This window comes from Armigeres subalbatus, chromosome 2, assembly GCF_024139115.2.
Source record: "Armigeres subalbatus isolate Guangzhou_Male chromosome 2, GZ_Asu_2, whole genome shotgun sequence".
NCBI lineage: Eukaryota > Metazoa > Arthropoda > Insecta > Diptera > Culicidae > Armigeres > Armigeres subalbatus.
The window spans coordinates 449,920,643-449,940,344 of NC_085140.1; the positions used below are offsets into that span (position 1 = coordinate 449,920,643).

The 19,702-nt window shown below is 38.8% G+C and overlaps 2 protein-coding genes across 4 annotated transcripts in view; one reads left to right on the forward strand and one right to left on the reverse strand.

The window, feature by feature from the left end:
- Positions 1-650, reverse strand: part of LOC134218184 (speckle-type POZ protein-like) — a 1,762-nt gene extending 1,112 nt beyond the window's left edge. The window contains exon 1 of the mRNA XM_062697093.1: positions 1-650. This exon is cut by the window's left edge and continues 1,112 nt beyond it. Coding sequence (XP_062553077.1) covers positions 1-178 — 178 coding nt within the window. The 5' untranslated portion in view covers positions 179-650.
- The window catches only part of LOC134213731 (klarsicht protein), a 780,975-nt gene that overhangs the window by 162,631 nt on the left and 598,642 nt on the right, over positions 1-19,702 (forward strand). The window lies entirely within an intron of this gene.

The window sequence follows — 19,702 nt, forward strand, 5'->3', positions numbered from 1 at the left end:
TATCGGTATATTTATTTTCCTTTTGAATATTCAGTAGATTTGGAAAGAGTTTTTCTTTCAAATTAGGTAGGTAAACCATATCGGATCTCGATTCGATAACTCTTTCGCTCGCTTCAAATTCCTTAGTAAGGAATCCCAAATACAGGTCGTCGTCATATTCCACATAATATGTTGACATTTAATATTAGAATTTTGAATTTTCACTTGTAAATGTATGATATACAAACTTCACAGTTCTTTGATTAAGATTGTTTGTAATAACTTCTGTAGCAATATTATCAATAGGGAGACACACTCAACTATACTTATGCCGACAATATTAGGCAGAATTTAGTCTCTACTATCTAGGAGTTTCCAATTTTTTTTTATGAAAACTTCAAATTTTAAACTAAACTCATTTTTATTTTCAATTCAAGTGAGTTGAATAAAAGCGTTCGTACGTTCAATTTACGTTCGTGTCTCTGTTGCTGAAAAGGTGATAGCAAACTGATTGCTGGACGTTCATTTTTGCCGTAGAGATAAGCGACGTTTTGCGCACGTAGATAAAAATCAGACTGTGCCGCTAGGCAACCGGAATACTGATTATATTTTTCTTTATTCTTTATTAGAGTGATTTTTAAGTTTAACAAAGTTCATCACTATATTGACTATATTTTTGCCACACGAAAAATGCTGCAGAACCTTTCGATTATTTCCTGAATTACTTCGAATTTCGTATACTCCACCAAATGTACGTACATACACAAACATCGCCATCAGATGTTGTAACCGATTTGAAATCGGAAGGGAGATTTTCAAAAAGGATATTATTTTCTTTTCATTTATAATTACGTCAATAATTTATCATCAAACTCACACATTTAATCTTTTACACTAACATGCGTTTTTACAACATTTTTCAAATTAATTTTTCCATCTAAAACTTTTTTTTTTTATACGTCGATCGACATAAATTCTTCGGATAATCTAGTGTTATATGTAAGCGTGTGTTCGAAAATCGAAAGGAAAAACGAAACAGGAATCAAACTTTTGTTTGACATCCTTTCAATATTTACTTCAATATTGTGTCATTATACTCACACGATCAATCTTTCATATCAACAGTAAAAGAATTATCAATATTCAGAGTCGGAAATTGATAACGTATATACTTGAGCTCACTGATCTTTTAAAAAGATAATAGCAATCCAATTTTGTGCTAACTACCCCAGAAAACACCAGAGAAATGAAAAAGAAATCCCACTCTGGTACTTCCCAGAGGGGCATTTCTCAAGAATTTTATTTAGTTCATTTTAACAAAAGTGAATCAAATAATATGAAAAGTTTGGAAAATGCCTGCATTATCTCCCATATCCGTGTTACATGGGAACATTAACGCAGGCCTGAGGGAAATTTCCAAAACCCCACCCAGTGCCGTAAGTGCCAAAAGTGGGGTCATGTAACCAAACATTGTCACATGGATGCTAAATGCATGATTTGTGGTGGAACCTCTCACGCCAAGGACGCATGTCCTGTGAGAGAAGATTCCAATAAATTTAAATGTGCAAATTGTGGGGGCAATCATAAATCCAATTTCTGGGAATGCCATTCACGCAAAAAAGTTTTGAATTCCCGTGCAAAATTGATGACGGGAAATTCCAATCGGATCCCTGATTCGACGGGTAGAAATTTTTCAAACGCTCAAATTTCGAAACCAGTTACCGGTCGAGAAATTCATACCCACCACAATTCACAAACAAATTTTGCCGCTCGTCAACGGGTAGCAAGCACTTCAGTAAATTCCAATTTTTCGAATGTACCTACGTATGCAAACATCGCTGCTGGTAGACAAAATTTCTCTTCTCAAAATGAGGTTTATACCCATGTCCCAACGGAAAATAACGGTCATGTTGCCGATTCAGGTAGCATGACTGCTTCCGATTTTGATTTTTCAACTGAACAATTGCATCACATGATTGATGCAATGTTCAAAGCAAATACCATACCAGAAGCTGTTCAGGTTGGTATAAAGTACACACAAAAAATTGTTATCGGACTCCGTTTCAATGGATCTAAATAATTGTGTGAAAGTTCTAAATTGGAATGCCGCTCTCTAAAGGGTAAGGAAGATGAATTATTCAACTTCCTAACAGTTCATAATGTGCATATTGCCATTATAACAGAAACTTATTTAAAACCAGGACTCTCCATTAAAAGAGATCCAAATTATTTTATCTACAGAAATGATCGTCTTGACAGTGCCTGTGGTGGGGTCGCCATTGTCATTAATAGACGTATCAAACATAAATTATTTTCTTTCGTTTGAAACCAAAGTTTTGAAACCTTGGGAGTTTCTGTTGAAACAAATTTTGGTCAATTTTCCTTCATTGCAGCCTATTTGCCTTTTCAATGCAATGGGCAGCAAAAAAAATTTTTTGAAAGCTGATCTTCAAATTCTAACTCGCAAGAAATCTAAATTCTTCGTAATTGGTGACTTCAATGCCAAACACCGTTCATGGAATAATGCTCAAAGCAATTCCAACGGCAAAATTTTATTTGAAGATTGTTCTGCGGAATATTATACTATTCAATATCCCAATGGCCCTACTTGTTTTTCTTCCAGTCGAAATCCTTCTACAATTGATTTAGTTTTAACGGATTCAAGTCAGCTTTGTGGCCAATTGGTAACTCATGCTGACTTTGACTCTGATCACCTTCCTGTGGCATTTGAAATCTCACAAGAACATTTATAATCCAATCAGCTCTTTTTTAATTATCATAGAGCTGATTGGGATTTATATAAAACATATATCGATAGGAATTTTGATGTTAATATTCCTTTGGATACCAAAAGTGATATTGACAATGCGCTCGTATCTTTGACAAATTTAATTGTCGAAGCCAGAGGCATTGCAATTCCTAAATGTGAAATTAAATTCAACTCCATTATTATTGACGACGAACTTCAGCTACTGATCTGTCTTAAAAATGTGAGGCGAAGGCAATACCAAAGAACTCGCGATCCCGCGTTGAAAGTTATTTGGCTAGATTTGCAAAATGAAATTAAAAAACGTTTCGCTATTCTGAGAAATACCAACTTTGAGAATAATGTCTCGAAGTTGGATCCCAGTTCGAAACCCTTTTGGAAATTAACGAAAATTCTTAAAAAACCTCAAAAGCCAATTCCAGCGCTTAAAGAGGGAAATAAAATTTTATTAACGAATGGCGAAAAGGCTCAAAAACTTGCTCAGCAGTTCGAGAGTGCCCATAATTTTAGTCTAGGTCTCACTAGTGATGATGATGATGATGATGATGATGGTCCCGCCACATACCCCTGCAAAGGTTTGAGCTAGACGATTTATCTTTAAGATAATTGATTGAATTTAATTTAACAACAATTTAATTAGATTTGCAAAATGAAACAACAACGATCTGATTACCATCACAGATATAAACTTCATAACTTTCCATTACTATCCAGCAAAAATAATAAATGTAAAAACTGTTTAATTCATCTACAGATTCTCATAAGTATCAGTAGTGATGCTTCGAGTTCATAAAAATGCAAAACTTGTGAATACCTCTCGCACAGATTTCAAAAGTTCCACCAAGAATCGCGTTTCATGTTATTACAAGTAACGTTAGCCACTCGAAAGCATCAATAATAATCTAATAAACTATGTCGTTGTCAACAAAATCAAAACTTGTGTTACCGCTCCGTCGATATCAAAAGTTTTGTCATCAACCGCGGAAACCAAACTCTACTAGATAGCCTATTACTAATCCGCAGAATTATTGAAACAGCTGAAAAAGCGCAAGTCTGTACATAAATTTAAAAATCATTCATATCTGCTTTACGCGCGCGAGACTCAAACTTTTGTAGACTACACAAGAAAAAGGTCAAATTACAATTACGTCAATAAATATAAAATCCATCATCATCATCGAGGCGAACAAAAATAGTATATTGGTGCCCAAATAATAGAAAAACACAGTTGTCAAAACAAAATATCCGTAGGTCAACCTTCGTCAAGATACAATAATTAATGATTTTTAAAAGTCAACTAAGTAGCTGCTTAAAATACAGCTTTTACGTGTGAAACACAAAGTCTCTTGAATTGTGATAATGTCGTTGCATCGTTTGATATGTGTAGGCATCGAATTGAAATCATTGATACCTTTAAAAACAAAGAATTTTGTGAAGCTCCATGCAAAAAAGTTGGGTGTTCTTACATCCTCCGCGTTTCTAGTGTTATATCTATGAATGTCACTTCCTCTTTCAATTCGATCACACAAATATCGAGGCAGCAAAACCATTTACTACTTTGAAAATGAACACCATTGTTAAATACACAATTCTTTGCTTCACCGAGAGCCACTGCAATGCATCCAAAAAAGTTGAGGAAGTGAATCTGTTACATCTTAAAATCAAACGCATAATCTTATTCTGCAAGCGCTGCAATCTCGATATTTGTGTCTGATTTGCTAAAACAAAATGGAAGGACAAAAAGTCCAAGTGAGGAGAGATGATTGATTTGTACAACTGTATTTTACTAGCTGTATTTAATTCGTTTTTCAGTCGACATAGGATTCCATACTTCTTGGCTATTTTCTTGATGACATTGTCAATATGTTGGTCAAATTTCAATTTATCATCAATAATCACGCCAAGATATTTAATTTCCCGTACGCGATCAAGTGTCTCGTCATCAATTTTCACAGAGACATTATCAATTGAACGATTTCGCGAAATAACCATATACTTTGTTTTACTAATATTCAATTTTAACTGTTTGTACTTCAACCATCTACTTAAAGAATGCAAATCTTCATTCAAGTGTTCAATCGCTTCCTCCAGATTTTGAGCTGCAATGAATATTACAGTATCATCAGCAAACAAATTAATGTCACAATAACGTAAGACCTGTCGCATGTCATTAATGTACATAATGAACAAAAGGGCCCTAATACACTTCCCTGTGGTACACCAAGGTCATTCTCCACGGGACACGACACATAATCATTGAAAGTAGTCCGTTGGGATCTGTCAGACAAATAGCTTTCAAACCATTTGTATGCAGAACCCGAAATTCCAAAGCGCTTAACAGTTTTCAACAATAAGGGCCGAGAAATTGTCTCAAAAGCGCGTTTGAGATCCAAAACACAGCTAGAATAGTATCTTTACGCTCCATATTTTCCTTCCATTTAGATAATACCAAGTTCAATGCAGTTTCACAGGAATGGCCTTCCCTGTAACCTGATTGTTCCGGTATTAATGTTATTACTATTTAAATATGTAATTAGCTGGCCTTTAACTCACAAGTTCTAAAATTTTCTCTAATGTGCAACATGTTGATGGGACGAAACTCTTCGGCTTTAATCGTTCCAGCAACTTTTGTATTGAATCACTAGTGATTCCTTCCAAACATGCGGCACGTGCCCAGTTTGTAACGATTCATTTATAAGGTCCAGCAAGTTGCGTCCAATGACATGAAAGCAATCTTGAATAACTCTAGCATTAACATTATCAACTCCAGCCGTTTTACCTAAAGAAAAGCAAATGTTTTTAAGTTCTTCAAAAGTAATCGGGTGAAAACAATCAAATCTACAGTTAATATTTATCGGCTGTTTTATTTCACCAGGCTCATCCACTAACTCGATAGATCGGTTAATGGATAAGACACTATTGACGAAATAATCGTTGAATTTAGATGCAATTTCTTGTTCTGACTGTTCTAATGTGCCATTGAAAGTTATGGACCGCGGCTTGCAACTACTAGGCTTTAATAATGATTTCAATATTTTCCATAACTCTTTGCTGTTGTTTTGATGCTGATAAATTTTCCTCTGAATATACTCGCAACGTGTACGTGTCAAAGATTGCGAATATTTGTTCCGCGCTACCTGATACCTATTCCAATGATTTTCATTACTAGTTCTACGAAACTTTTTATACAATTTATCTCTTTACGTTTCAGGCGCAAAAGATCTAAACTATACCAGCTGTTAGAATTATGCAAAGTTACTAACTTCTGTTCTACTAATTGATTGGTACAGGATTTCAAAACGTTTGTAAGAACAGCTGATCTTTTCATCTATATTACCGGAATTTTCTTGAAAATCCACGTTTCTTTTCGACAAGACCCGAAATAGCTTGTTTAGAATATTTTCTCCAGCACTTCATTTTAATTAAATTACTATCATTACTATTATTGTCGGTAACGTTAATGACTAGCGTTTCATGATCAGTTATTTTAAATCATTACTCGTTTCGCTAGTTACAGAATCAAAATTTGTATACACATGATCAATCAAAGTTCTACTGTGCTGGGAAATACGCGTATAAGAATTTACTTTTTGTTTCAAATTAAAAAAATCCGCTAAATGTTTCAAATGATTCGAATTGGAATCGTCACACCAATTGATATTAAAATCACCAGCCATTACATTTAATTTACTAGGATCTATAAATGACTCAAACCAGTTTTCCAAAATTTCAATAAAACGCTGGTCACTTGCACTGGGAGAGTGATATAAAACACCATAATAACCCATCTTCATGCCACGTACAACTGCAATGCCTAAGAACCAGTTTGCATCACATTCTGTCCGTCGCAAGATCGACTAGATAGACAGTCACAACACTTGAAAAAAACATTTGCATTCTCCGTAATCAATCTAGCCGCTGCCTTCGCTTCAATAGGAGAGCAGCGGGCATGAAAATATTTCCCACATTGAAAACAACACAGTGGGAAATCGTTGATTGCGATCCCCACTTTACACTTTTCGCACTCCATCCTCTACACAGCAGTGGACTCAAACATGCAACAACACACTACACTATCCACAGAGAATAAAAGAAATGGGGCAGCAATGAACAACAATAGCTTGCCGCGCGAAGCTATAGGTAGAACTATGGCTTCACGGGATGCTGTGTTGAGTAATAAATGTTAAATTAAATGAAAATTTGGCACGGAGGCTTAATGCCTCCTACTTATCCTGTTATAATCACGAAAAGGGCACACGATAGAAATATTTTTCCCGCGGCACAAGTTCACTTTCACACGTAAAAATTAACTTTTCTTTCCGCACAGAGGCAAACAAACTATGATGTCCACCATCACCATCAGTCCAATTGAGGATCAGGTTACACGGAGCTTCGAAGACATTCTCAATCAAGAGAATGTTTTTGACCCTTCGTTGGGAACTAATTTGGATGAAGTGAGATCTATTAGGGGTAGCGGGGGTAAAGTGAACAGGCGGGGTAAAGTGGGTAACGGCTTGTTTATCCTCTGTTTATGGATTTCTCGTATTATTTTCCATGCTACACCATAAATTCAGCATTTCATGCTCTCCGAGCTATTTCAAATCATGAAATATCTATTTAACAGCTAGATTTTAGCAAAATTCTGCGCGCTTTCGCAAAATGCTCGTTTGATGTAATTTCGACATTGTTGCATTTAAGCCATGAAAACTCTGAGTCAGTAGTTCTAAACCAAAATATCGTTTACATCGTTCATTTTGCTTGATATGAAGCGGAACTGGTATATGGAAGATAGCTTTTTAATTGTTTTTCTTAGTTTAGGTGTTATTTTAAAAACATGTAGCTATGGGGTAAATTGGTCATGTCGCCTGGGGGTAAAGTGAGCAATGTTCTGACATAGAAATTGAGACAAACTAATTAAATTTTTAACCTTAATTGGTTCGGTTGACAGTGGGATCATCAATCAGGGGGTGAAGAAAAGGGGAATCTGGTCATTTACGCTCCACACTCATATTTTCGTACAATTTCTACATTCCTGAGCGAATATTTCCATACAACACACTTTGTTCATGGAAACAGTCCTAATTCAGATGTTTTTCATCCGATTTGTGATATCCATATATCAATCCACTCAGTAAAAGCTCTAGTTCCTGTAAAAGAGTATAACAAGGGCACACATTTCATCCATTTTAATAATATAGGCGCACAAAATCTAGCATTTTTGACATGCCCTCAAATAATCCGGAATTTCTCCTGCGGCCAGAACATGATTTATAACCCGTTTTTCAAAACTAGATGAATTTCCTGCCAAACCATGCCAAAACCAAAGGATCCTGGTAATATTTCACTTAGCAATGTTCAATTGAATATTAAAAAAATCCCGCCCTATCATTTTGACCAAGCCAGGTACGTCTGCTTGTCTGTGATAAAACGAAGGGTTTAAACCGGTCAGGTAACATTTTGAATATTATTAAGATTATGTATTTGGTTTAAAATATTTTGATCGACTTATTTGCTTTATTTACAATATTGTTCACTTTACCCCACCGCCTGACCATTTTACCCCGCCCAAAACAAAATTGAGCTATTTTGGACTAATTTTAAATGATTTATTTAAATATTTTTCCAGAATTTTTTCACAACAGGCTTTGTTCACCAATAAGATAAGCATCGACACACCTGCATTGAACAATACAATTTCTTGATAATCACTTGATAATCAGCAGCAGTTCTTAGGGTGTCCAATTTACCCCCACCACCCCTACTAGAAAATTTAAAAATATGAAAGCCCCGGGTGATGATGGTATTTTCTACATACTTATCAAAAAACTTCCTGAGAGCTCTTTATCCTTTTTGGTTAATTTATTTAACAAATGTTTTGAATTGGCATACTTCCCAGATAAATGGAAAATGCCAAAGTTGTTCCAATTTTGAAGCCGGACAAAATCCAGCTGAGGCTTCTAGTTATCGGCCCAATCAGTTTGCTTTCTTCAATAAGCAAACTGTTTGAAAAGTTTATTTTAAATAGAATGATGGTTCATATTAATGACAATTCTATTTTTGCTGATGAGCAATTTGGTTTTCGCCATGGGCATTCAACCACTCATCAGTTATTAAGAGTTGCGAACTTAATTCGGCTCAACAAATCTGAAGTATATTCGACTGGAGTTGCTCTTCTTGATATAGAGACATTTGACAGTGTTTGGCATGAAGGTTTGATTGTAAAATTGATGAATTTTAATTTTCCTCTGTACATTATTAAACTGATCCAAAATTATTTATCAGATTGTTTCACAGCAGGTAAACTAGCAGAATTCTAAATCTGATAGATTACCTGTAAGAGCTGGTGTTCCCCAAGGCAGCATACTGGAGCCCATACTATAACATTTTTACTTCTGACTTACCTGTTTTACCACCAGAGGGTCAAAAATCTTTGTTTGCAGATGACACGGGCCTTTAAGCCAAAGGGCGAAGCCTTCGTGTCATTTGTAGTAGGTTGCAAAAAGTTTGGATATTTTCTCCACTTACTTGCAAAAATGGAAAATTTCCTGAATGCTTCCCAAAAAACTCGGCTTATAATTTTCCCCATAGGCCAAGAGCTTCTTATTTGAAACCTTCTAGCAGAGTTATTGTCACTATGAATGGGGTTCCAATTAATTGGTCTAGAGAAGCTAAATATTTAGGACTTCTGCTAGATCAAAAATTAACTTTTAAAAATCACATTGCAGGCCTACTTATAAACAGAAAATCCAAACTTCGTCTTAAGAACAAACTTTTGATTTACAAACAAATTTTTAGACCTGCCATGTTGTATGCTGTGCCAATATGGACTAGTTGCTGCAATACCAGAAAAAAGGCACTCCAGAGGATTCAAAATAAAATTCTGAAAATGATTCTGAAGTTGCCTCCGTGGTATAGTACCAATGAACTTCATAGAATTTCTAATATTGAGACATTGCAACAAATGTCCAACAAAATAATTTCCAATTTTTGACAAAAATCGTTGCAATCTTCTATTGCAACGATTATCTCCTTGTACCATTAGTATAAAATAGGTTAATATTAGTTTAAGTTGAAAACATTGTAATTCCTACATGGTTCAATTCAACCAGAGGAAAAATTCTAACTGCCAGAGGCAATTGAAATGTATAATAACTATGTAATAATAATAAATGTAATAATAACTAAAAATAATAACTAAAAATATAACATAGCAAATAAGGATGATAGTGTTAAGAAAACACGGAACACCTAGTCTAAGAGATGAATGCACGTATTAGATAATTAGCAAATAAAACTAGTTAAAAAAAAATAAAAATAAAAAAAGAAATTAAAAAAGAAATAAAAAAAAAGAAATAGTTTTTTTTTGACGGGAAAAGTTGAAGCAGACAAATGTTGGCTCGGGTCTTGCACACAATCTTATGAGTGCATTTAAGAGAAAAGTTCAAGCATTTGGATGTGTTGAAGAATAGAAAAAGTCATACATAAAATAAGTTTAAATATTGTATTTCAGTCCCCGAAAATTTCGAAAATTTATTTTTGGTTGGCATCACTTGAAAGACGCAATTTAACTATGGACCCTTTATAGTCTGTTTGATGATATAAAATTGGAAAAAAAATCATTAGTCTACTCATTTATCAAAATAGAGCCTAAACGTGCTTCACAAAGTCGATTTTTTTGTCTTTATTAGCGAGATTTGCTAGCCCTAGGTTGGCTCGTCTCGAAAGTCGATTTCTTTAGCGTAATTACTCACAGTATTGTAGATTAGCTTTTGCTGTAATTTATTGTTTAATTAATTCTAGTTACATAGAATAAGTTTTTCTTGCTTGGACTTACAAAATCGGTTTTTATGTGTAGATTTATGGATAATTTGACCGTACTCTCTGTTTAGGTTTGTTTTCTACAGGATTAGTCTAAATTTCAGGTTTAATTTTAACTATAGGCATTATTTACTTACAGTTTGAAAGAAATTAACGTTTTTTAGATTAGGAACAATAGTTTAGGATATCAAATTTAGAAATGTAGCTAGCTATAAGACAAATGCACTTTAGATTAAGCAAATAAATTTACAGTTCAAGTTCATTTTTACCGTTTAAGTTCAGCAATGTAGTTCTCACGTTTTACTTTTAGATAAAGAAATTAATTTGACACATCACACTTCTTCATTCAACGATCCGTCATACTGACAGGTCCGTCAGATCGCTGTTCCGACCGTTACCGTAATGCGATTGCAAGTGTTGCCAGTTGTAACAGGTATTCTCTCGTGAAAATTTTGATAGGAATAGTTTAGAGTTTGCCGCGATTCCATGAAAAGAGATGAGTCTAAAAAAAAGTTCAAACTACTCCAGCCTTAAAAAATAAATATAAAAAGTTGTTAAATCGCGCCTCTAGTAATCCAGCATAAAATAATTTAATGCTGAAAAAATTATTACAAACTTTCGCGATTTATGATAATTATCATGAAAACTCATATGTGAATATGTACATTATGTGGAAGAAAATGATTTGAAAAATGTATTGGAGGTAACCACTTTCCCTTCGATGGGACTCGAACCCACGACCCTCAGTACGCTAGACTGGTGCTTTTTTAACCAACTAAGCTACGAAGGACCTCCTTCGGCCTTCGCAACCTAGCGACTACTGAATGAGCTCAAGATTCCCAAATTGGACGCATAGTCAAATCACTCGCAATCCATTTATCAAGCCAACACTTCCACATGTGTATGGTACACGTTCACATTGTAAATTGATGTCCAAGTCGTGTGGTTTAACGGCGTTCTGGCCATTGCTCTTCATTCTGGTGTAAAAATGTCGGCCCGCAGAACCATTGACCAGTGGCTTGAAATTCAGGACCCTTTCCCCATTTTGCAGCTTTGTCCGCGGGATTTAACTTGGTTGGAAACCATTTCCATTCTTGAGCGTTACTCAGGGTCAGGATTTCGCGAACTGCCACAAATTTCTGGAAACGGCGATGATCTGACAGAATCCACGCGAGAACAGTGGTGGAATCTGACCACATATATTTTTGTGATACCGAAAATTCGTGATTTCCAAATCGTTTGTAGATACTGAACTCCAAGTACCGCAGCTTTCAGTTCGAGTCGTGGAATTGAAAGCATCTTCAAAGGGGCAACTTTGCTTTTGGCCCCAACGAGAGACACTTGTACAATATTTTCACAGATCCTTCCGAAGTATACGGCACAACAGTATGCTGATTCGCTAGCGTCCACAAAAACATGAGCCTCAATTCGTTCAGAGCTTTTGAGAACCAGATCGACGAAATAACAACGGGGAATTCTGAGTCCGTTCAGTTGTCCGAAACATTGTATCCACTGTCGCCATTGCCGAACTGAATTCTCATTGATCTTTCCATCCCAACCGATCCCTGATGCCCTGATTCCTTGGATGATGATTTTCCCATGAATGAGGAAGAATGCGATGAGACCCAGTGGGTCGAAAAGACTCATAACGACCTTGAGTATCACCGTGTACGTGAAACAATCCTCATTCGGCAACCACATCATCCCCAGTACTGACTCCATATTTTCACCTCTTTCTAAAGTCAATTCCTTTGTGTTGTGTTTCGGTGTGGCACCAATCCCTTGCAACACTTCAACAGAGTTGGAGAGAATGTTTCGGATGTCGAACCCACCTCTAGAATGAATGAATCTGACTTGTTTCACGACGTCGATCGCTTCGTTTACCGTCTGGAAACTATCTAAATCGTCATCTTCGTAGTGGTATTTTTCAATGGCTTTAGAGGCTCTAGGGTACACCTTAGAAAACTGCTCGGCGTTGAGGTTCTTCACGAACTGGGCCGACACGGGCGAACAAGTAAAACCAAATGTTGCAACATCCATCACAAAGACTTGAATATCGTCAGCCGGACGGTCCCGCCATAGGAAACATTGAGAAAGACGATCCTGTACTCTGATCAATACCTGGTGGAACATCTCTTTTATGTCGCCACAAACGGCCACTGGGAATTTACGGGATGAACGGAAGACTGCTGGCAAAGGAACTAGCAGGTCAGGCCCTTTTAGCAACATGGAGTTAAGCGACACCCCTTCGACGGTAGACTTGGCGTCCCAGATAAGACGAACTTTCTGCTTTCTTGGGTGTTGAACCACCCCTAAGGGCAAGAACCACATTCGACTACGGTCAAAAGAGTCTAACTCAGCTTGGGTCGATTTGTGTGCGTAGCCTTTACGTTCGTATTCGCAGAACTGTTTACGTACACAGTTTGCTAGGGTGGGATCCTTTGCAAACTTGCGCTCCATGTTTACAAAAAGTCGCACAGCCATCCGATAACTATCTGGAAACTCGGGGTTATCCTTGCGCCACAGAAGTCCTGTTTCGTACCTATCGCCCATTCGACGGCTCTTTTATTTTCTTCGGAATCGAAACTTGTTATCTCATTTAGGATGCCGTCATTCTCCATGGTGAAGAAATCACGCAATTGTTCGTTCATTTCACGGTCCGGGTCTGAAGAAGCTGCAGCATGGAAGTGTACAACTGCCCTGCCGTTGCTATCGCTGATACCGCTGCCATAAACAGTCCACCCTAGACGGCATTTCACTGCTATGGGGTCGTCCGGATTTCCTTCGTGAAGTTTCAGCGGCACACCGAGCCGAAGGTTATCTAAACCTATCAGGAGCTTGGGCTGAATAGTATCGTAGCTCTCCATGGGAAGAAAGTGTTGAGCTAGTTCACTATAATTCAGTTGTTGACTGGGTAGAATCAAACTGCTCACTGTCCTTGCATTACGTAGATTGTATCGCGGTAAGTTGTTGCTCCCTGATATTTCCAAGTTCATTTCCTTGGACTTGGATTCACTCCGTTTGACATTGCCCGTCCACTGTAGGGTTAACGGTTTGACGGGGCCTTCAACTCCAAGCTGCTTTGCAACATTATCTTCAAGTAAAGTGATCTCAGAACCTTCATCGATAAAGGTGAAAATGGAGACGCTACTGCTCTTGTTATAGAGGACGACGGGCAATATCCGGAATAGTGATAGTGATTTAGTAGTAGCCATGGCTCTTGAAGAGTGGTTTACGGAATGTGGTACAGTAGTGGAATGGAGGAGGGTGTTGTGCTTTTGACGACAACCATCCACTCCACAACCTTACCATGATTTGCAGGGCCACTTTCCATGGCAGTTCAGACATGTCCAGCAAAGACCTTTCTTCTGGACGATCTTCCACCGTTCATCTATGTTCAACCCGTTAAATTGAGAGCAATCTATAACTCTATGCCCCTCGCCCGAACAAATACTACAGGCTTTAGCTGTTTTTTGAGCTTTGATCGATAGAGTAGGTGGTTTGCTGCCTGAACTTTCTCCTTGCAGGTGTGTATGGACACCCGCATTTTCCCTTGCTCGAGGTTTCTCATTCTTGAAGGCCTTTTCGTGTACAACTGTCACTAGCTTTTCCATGAACAACCCGAATGACGCCAGAAGGAAGCCCATTCCATTTTCATCGGGCCCGGTAGCTTATCAACCAGCTCCTGCATCAACATTGGGTTGGATGGGTGTGCTTGCAACTGTGCTGAACGAAGATGATCCACGAAATTCCCGACTGCCAGCCCATACTCTATCACCGTTTCCAGTTTATCTTGTTTGAGTCCAGGTGTTCGACGAACCTTCTCCAGAATAGTTTTTAGCAGAAGTTCTGGTCGGCCATAGAGAATTCGGAGGGTTTCGATAGCGTGAGGAACACTTTCCGGTAGTAGAAGTTTGCTACAAACCGATTCGTTGGCATGTCCTGTAAGACACTGCTGCAGACGAATCAAGTTCTCAGCATTTGTATAGCCGCAAGCAGCCGATGATTGTTCATAACTGCTAATGAACATTGGCCAATCAATGGGATTCCCATCAAATCTGGGAAGATGCCTATCGACTACCTGTCTAGCCGCAATTTGTTGTGATTGAAGTACTGTAATCGGTTCACCGGTATTATTAGCGTTGTCTTGTCGTTCATAAAACGCAGAACGATCTGCTGTTGGATGCGATAGACCATTGAATGGTGGATGCCGCGATGCGAAACCATTTTCTGGAACTGTCGTGTGCCTCATGATTGGGCGTTCCAACATCGATGGCATCGACCGGGGTTGTTGAGGGAGTGACTGGTATTCTGGGGAAGTCGCAAGTACACCGTGCTCTGGGATAGTCGCATGTAGTTTGATTGGATGCTTCAAACCTGGTTGAAATGAGCGGCAATGTTGGCGTAACTGATACTGGTTCTGCATGGACGATAATGAAGGCGGTTATGGAGGAGCTATAGACTGGTACCGCTCTCGCTGAGTGAAGGATTGGTTCTGTTGCAGCATACGATGCTGGTTTACTGAGATATGAGGTTGGGATTTCGCCACGTATTGGCGAAATGGCTGAATTACAATTTCAGAGCGAGCGTTATATACCACAGGACGTATGGTACTAAATTTTGGAACACGAACTGATGGCCCATACGACGGATTCATTAGTAGACTGGGCATTTGATGTATCTGCGATGGGTTCTGGGGAATCATGTGTTGAAAGCCGGCGCCTATTAGCAGTTCCTTCTTCGTTTCCCCCGCGGATCTTCCATCTACATTCTGGTTCTCTATCCAACTTTCCACATTCTCTTTCGAATCTGTAATAGAGTTCGAACCACTACCACACTCCGACATCTACTTAATCAGTTCGTTCTTCTTTTCGATTGATTCTCTTCGAACCAGCTGCTGTTTTGCAAGCAAAGCACGTTGTTCCTCCAGCTTTCGATAACGGAGTTGTACCGAAAGGCTATCATTTCACTACGAAAACGAACTTTTTATAGAAGCCTCGAAGACCCATAGTGTTATATACCAATCGACTCAGCTTGACGAGCTGAGCAAATGTCTGTCTGTCCGTGTGTATGCATGTGTATGTGTATGCACAAAAGCTAAGAAAACATTAGACAATTTTTTAAATAGTAATCATCAACCGATTTTCTCGCAACATTCGACAGGGGGCAAAGCCTAGTTGATCACTATTGAATTTGATAACGATCAGTCGTGCGTTGAGAAGTTATAAAGAAAATTGTACATCAAACCATATTATCACCATATAAGGTTGGTGTCTTGGCTAAATGCGAGAAAGGCAGTATCACTACTCGGTGATTTAAGTTGGGTTTTTTTTAATCTTTATTAAGGTGTTTTTTTAATCTACAGATTAAGTTCAACGCCGTGCCTTCTTTCTTCAATTTGACGCTGCTCTTCTTCCCGCTCACGAGTACGGAGCTCTTCTTTTTTTCTCAATTCCTGTTCCTGGTTCTGCTTTTCCTGGGTTTTTTGCCCCCTTCTTAGAAGCTGATTTTCCACCGGCAGTTCTGGTGGATTTATTGTCGGCTGTAGAAACCTTTGTTCTTTTCGGCTTACTCGCAGTCGATTTTGCGACACAATCCTTACATACGTACTTACGATCTTTAATCGAATTGTCTTCGCCGACGCAAGAGATATGCTCCGTCAGATGACACTGGTCACAGGCTGAAGAATCTGATCGGTTACAAACCTTGCATTTTGACCCGGTGGTATCGATTCCGTCTTCCATTGTGATATTCACAAAAAAAAATCTTAAATATTGTTCTGTGGACAGTGAGGGCATTTCCAAATCTCTATAGCAAACCTCGTATTTCGTGGTCGTAAGCTTTAAGCTAAAATATAAGTTTAATTAGCTATTCTCGTCGACAGTTTTCTTAAGAATACATTTTTTGGTGAACTCTCGTCTAGCTTAGACTAACTTCCCTGCATTAGTTAAATGTCATAAGTGAACAAGATCGAAATAATTCGTTTTACTTACGATCACAACTATCTGTGCCTTATTACTGAAGTAACCGTTAAGAGCCTCTCTGGTTTCGTTATAGCTATGTAGCAACCCTAAAGTAAAGCATAATTCAGATGAAAGACTTCAAATGTGGTTTTAAGAACATCACCCTTTTTCCACTACTATATTTAGAATCCTGAACTAATTTCAATAGTAGGACACCTTCAATGCCCGTAGGATACAATTTAATGATTTCACTCTAACTTATATAAGAATAGTTCAGTAATATTAGTTAATTTAGAATGGATGCTAGCTTCAAGTTACTTTAGTTCGTTTTGATAATGCAGTATCATTGTTTACATTCGATTATAGGTATATCAAAGGAGGTTGAACAGCAATGTGTATCTACATCTACTCTATCCATTCTCTCCTCTACAATACTTACTAGATACTTGATGGGCTACAGCTCTTCGATGAACCTACGCCGAATGGAGTATCCTTCTCCACTGGACTCGATCCTGGGCCAATCGCTTCCAGTCGCCCTGAACATTGAGCGCCCTCAGGTCCTCCTCAACTGCAAAAAGCCATCGTGTACGCGGCCTTCCACGAAGCCTGCGGCCTCTTCCTGGTTCTCTACTAAACATTATCTTCGCTTGACGTTCTTCCGGCATACGAACAACATGACCAGCCAACCGTAGTCTGCCGTGTTGTATAAACTTAATAATATCCAGCCCTATATACACCTGGTACAATTCGTGATACGCCGCAGCGCCGCCAGATACCGTTCTCTTGTTTACCGCCGAGTATTGTCCGCAGCACCTTACGCTCAAACACTCCCCGCTCCATGGATCGACTCCCATAGATCGTTGATGTTGTCGCTAACGTTGATTGCACTTATCCGTTTGTCGAGCTTCTGGCGATACTCAGCCGATACTCCTTCCGCCGACAATCGCTGGATATTGTAACGCATCGTTCGCTGTGATCTTTCGTTCGATACAGTTGACAACCGTGATCGAATTTTACTGACAACGAGGTAGTGATCAGAATCAATGTTCGGACCTCTGAATGTCCGCACATCGATAACATCCGAGAAATGGCGCCCATCCACCAGAACATGGTCTATCTGGTTGCAAGTTTCACCATTTGGGTGTCTCCAGGTGTGCTTTCGGATATTCTTTCGTGCAAAGTAGGTGCTACTGATGGCCATCTCTCTGGCAGCAGCGAAGTTTACTAGCCTTAGGCCGTTGTCATTGGTAGCGGAGTGAAGGCTCTCCCTACCGATTATGGGACGGAAAAAGTGCTCTCTACCAACCTGCGCGTTAGCGTCTCCGATAACAATTTTCACGTCATGCTTTGGGCACTCTCCATAGGCTTTATCAAGACATTCATAAAACGTGTCCTTCACGTCGTCGGATTTATCGTTTGTCGGTGCGTAAACGTTGATTAGGCTGTAATTGAAGAATTTGCCCCGTATCTTCAACACACAGATTCGTTCGCTAATGGGTTTCCACCGCATCACTCGCTTCATCTGCTTGCCCATCACTACGAAACCAACTCCATGCTCTGCTTTTCCGCCGCCGCTGTGATAGATGTTATACTTGAATGCAGTGTTGGTCGTGGGGTCCACGGTTCGGAATTCACGTTCTCCGGATCTGGGCCATCGGACTTCTTGAATAGCGGCCACGTTCACTCCAACCTTTTGCAGTTCGCGAGCAAGAGGGCTCACTCGTCCAGGCTCATTTAGGGTCCTGACATTCCAGGTACTGAGTTTCCAATCATAGTCCTTATTTCGTTGCCGGGTCGGTTGCCAAAAATAACGTTCTCTTTTTCTTCTATATCCATTTTTCGTGGCTTCAGTAAGCTACCTTACCGGGGTCGCGTTACCTACATCGCGCTTGTGGGGCTGCCATCTTAGGTATAGCTGATGCCTCCTCTACAATACCGCTACCCTGGGACGGGACTTGCAAAGAGGAAAAAATGTAACTTCATCTGCAACCAGCAAGCACTGTCACGAATTGTCAGATGCAACCAGCACCTTTTTGTGTGAAAGTATTGGTATCCCTCAAAAAGTATTCCGAATGATTTTGTTTTACGAGAACTTTTTCACTTTGAAAAGTATTCTAGAATAGCCGGACAGCTTAATATTGCACAGTTATGAATACGTGTTTTATTCCCGATAGGAAAATCTCTTTAAAAATAAGATTATAAATCCGTAAATTGGAAACACTTTTATTGCGCTCAGAAGATTTTACCCGGGATTTAGGTGAAACACTCAAGGAAACAGTTGAGAATCGATGATCAACTGTGATGAAAAGAAGAACAAGTGTCGTCTCAGCCGCTACCTAACAATCGGCCTCACTGTTGATCCTTGCGCTGATCGGTCACAGTTGATTCGCAAGGGGGTTTTGTCGTGACAAACTTCTTAAAAAAACTCCAGCTATTCTTCCGTTAATAGCTTTGAAACTTCTTCCAAAACTAATCTAGGAATTTATCCGGATATCCTTCAAGAACTCCTTTGGAATTTGCTTCAAGAATTCCTCCAGCAATTCATTGAGAAATACCTTTTTAATAAGAAAATTATTTTGAGCTTTTTAGTGGAATGTTTTTTGAATGATTGTATAAACTCGTCTTATGACAGGTGACCTTTTTAATGTTTCAAAAGATTCTTTCGAAATTGCTTCTCTAATTTGTTTTTCAGTAAACTGCTTCCCTGAACAAGCGATTGACAATTGCTAAATGTGTTATGCGACACATCACATCAGTAGAAGTGCGTGGAAAGTTAAACCATTCGGTCTCCATTCGCATCATATTGATCACCCTCATGGATGTTCGTCACCAACCACCAGCGATCCATTTTTCATCATTCCTCATTTGTAACACGATGGGATTTATCTCTTTATCATCTATGTAGCTTCAACTTGTAGACGAAAGACCCATAATTGATAGGTGGAAATGCGCTTACGCACTCCGGGCGGGTGATATCGGGCGCTGTGAAAGACTTCACGCTGCAATCGATTGATTGGTCTCTTACCGGGCACGGAAAAATGAACTCGACGAGATGAGCGGCGTCAGCGATTGAAAATCGATTTGGGTCTCTGTTGCTCCACCCAAGGCGCTTAGCACTGCGATAATTATAGGGACGTGTGAAATTTGCTGTACAACATTCATTAGCCGCTGGGAC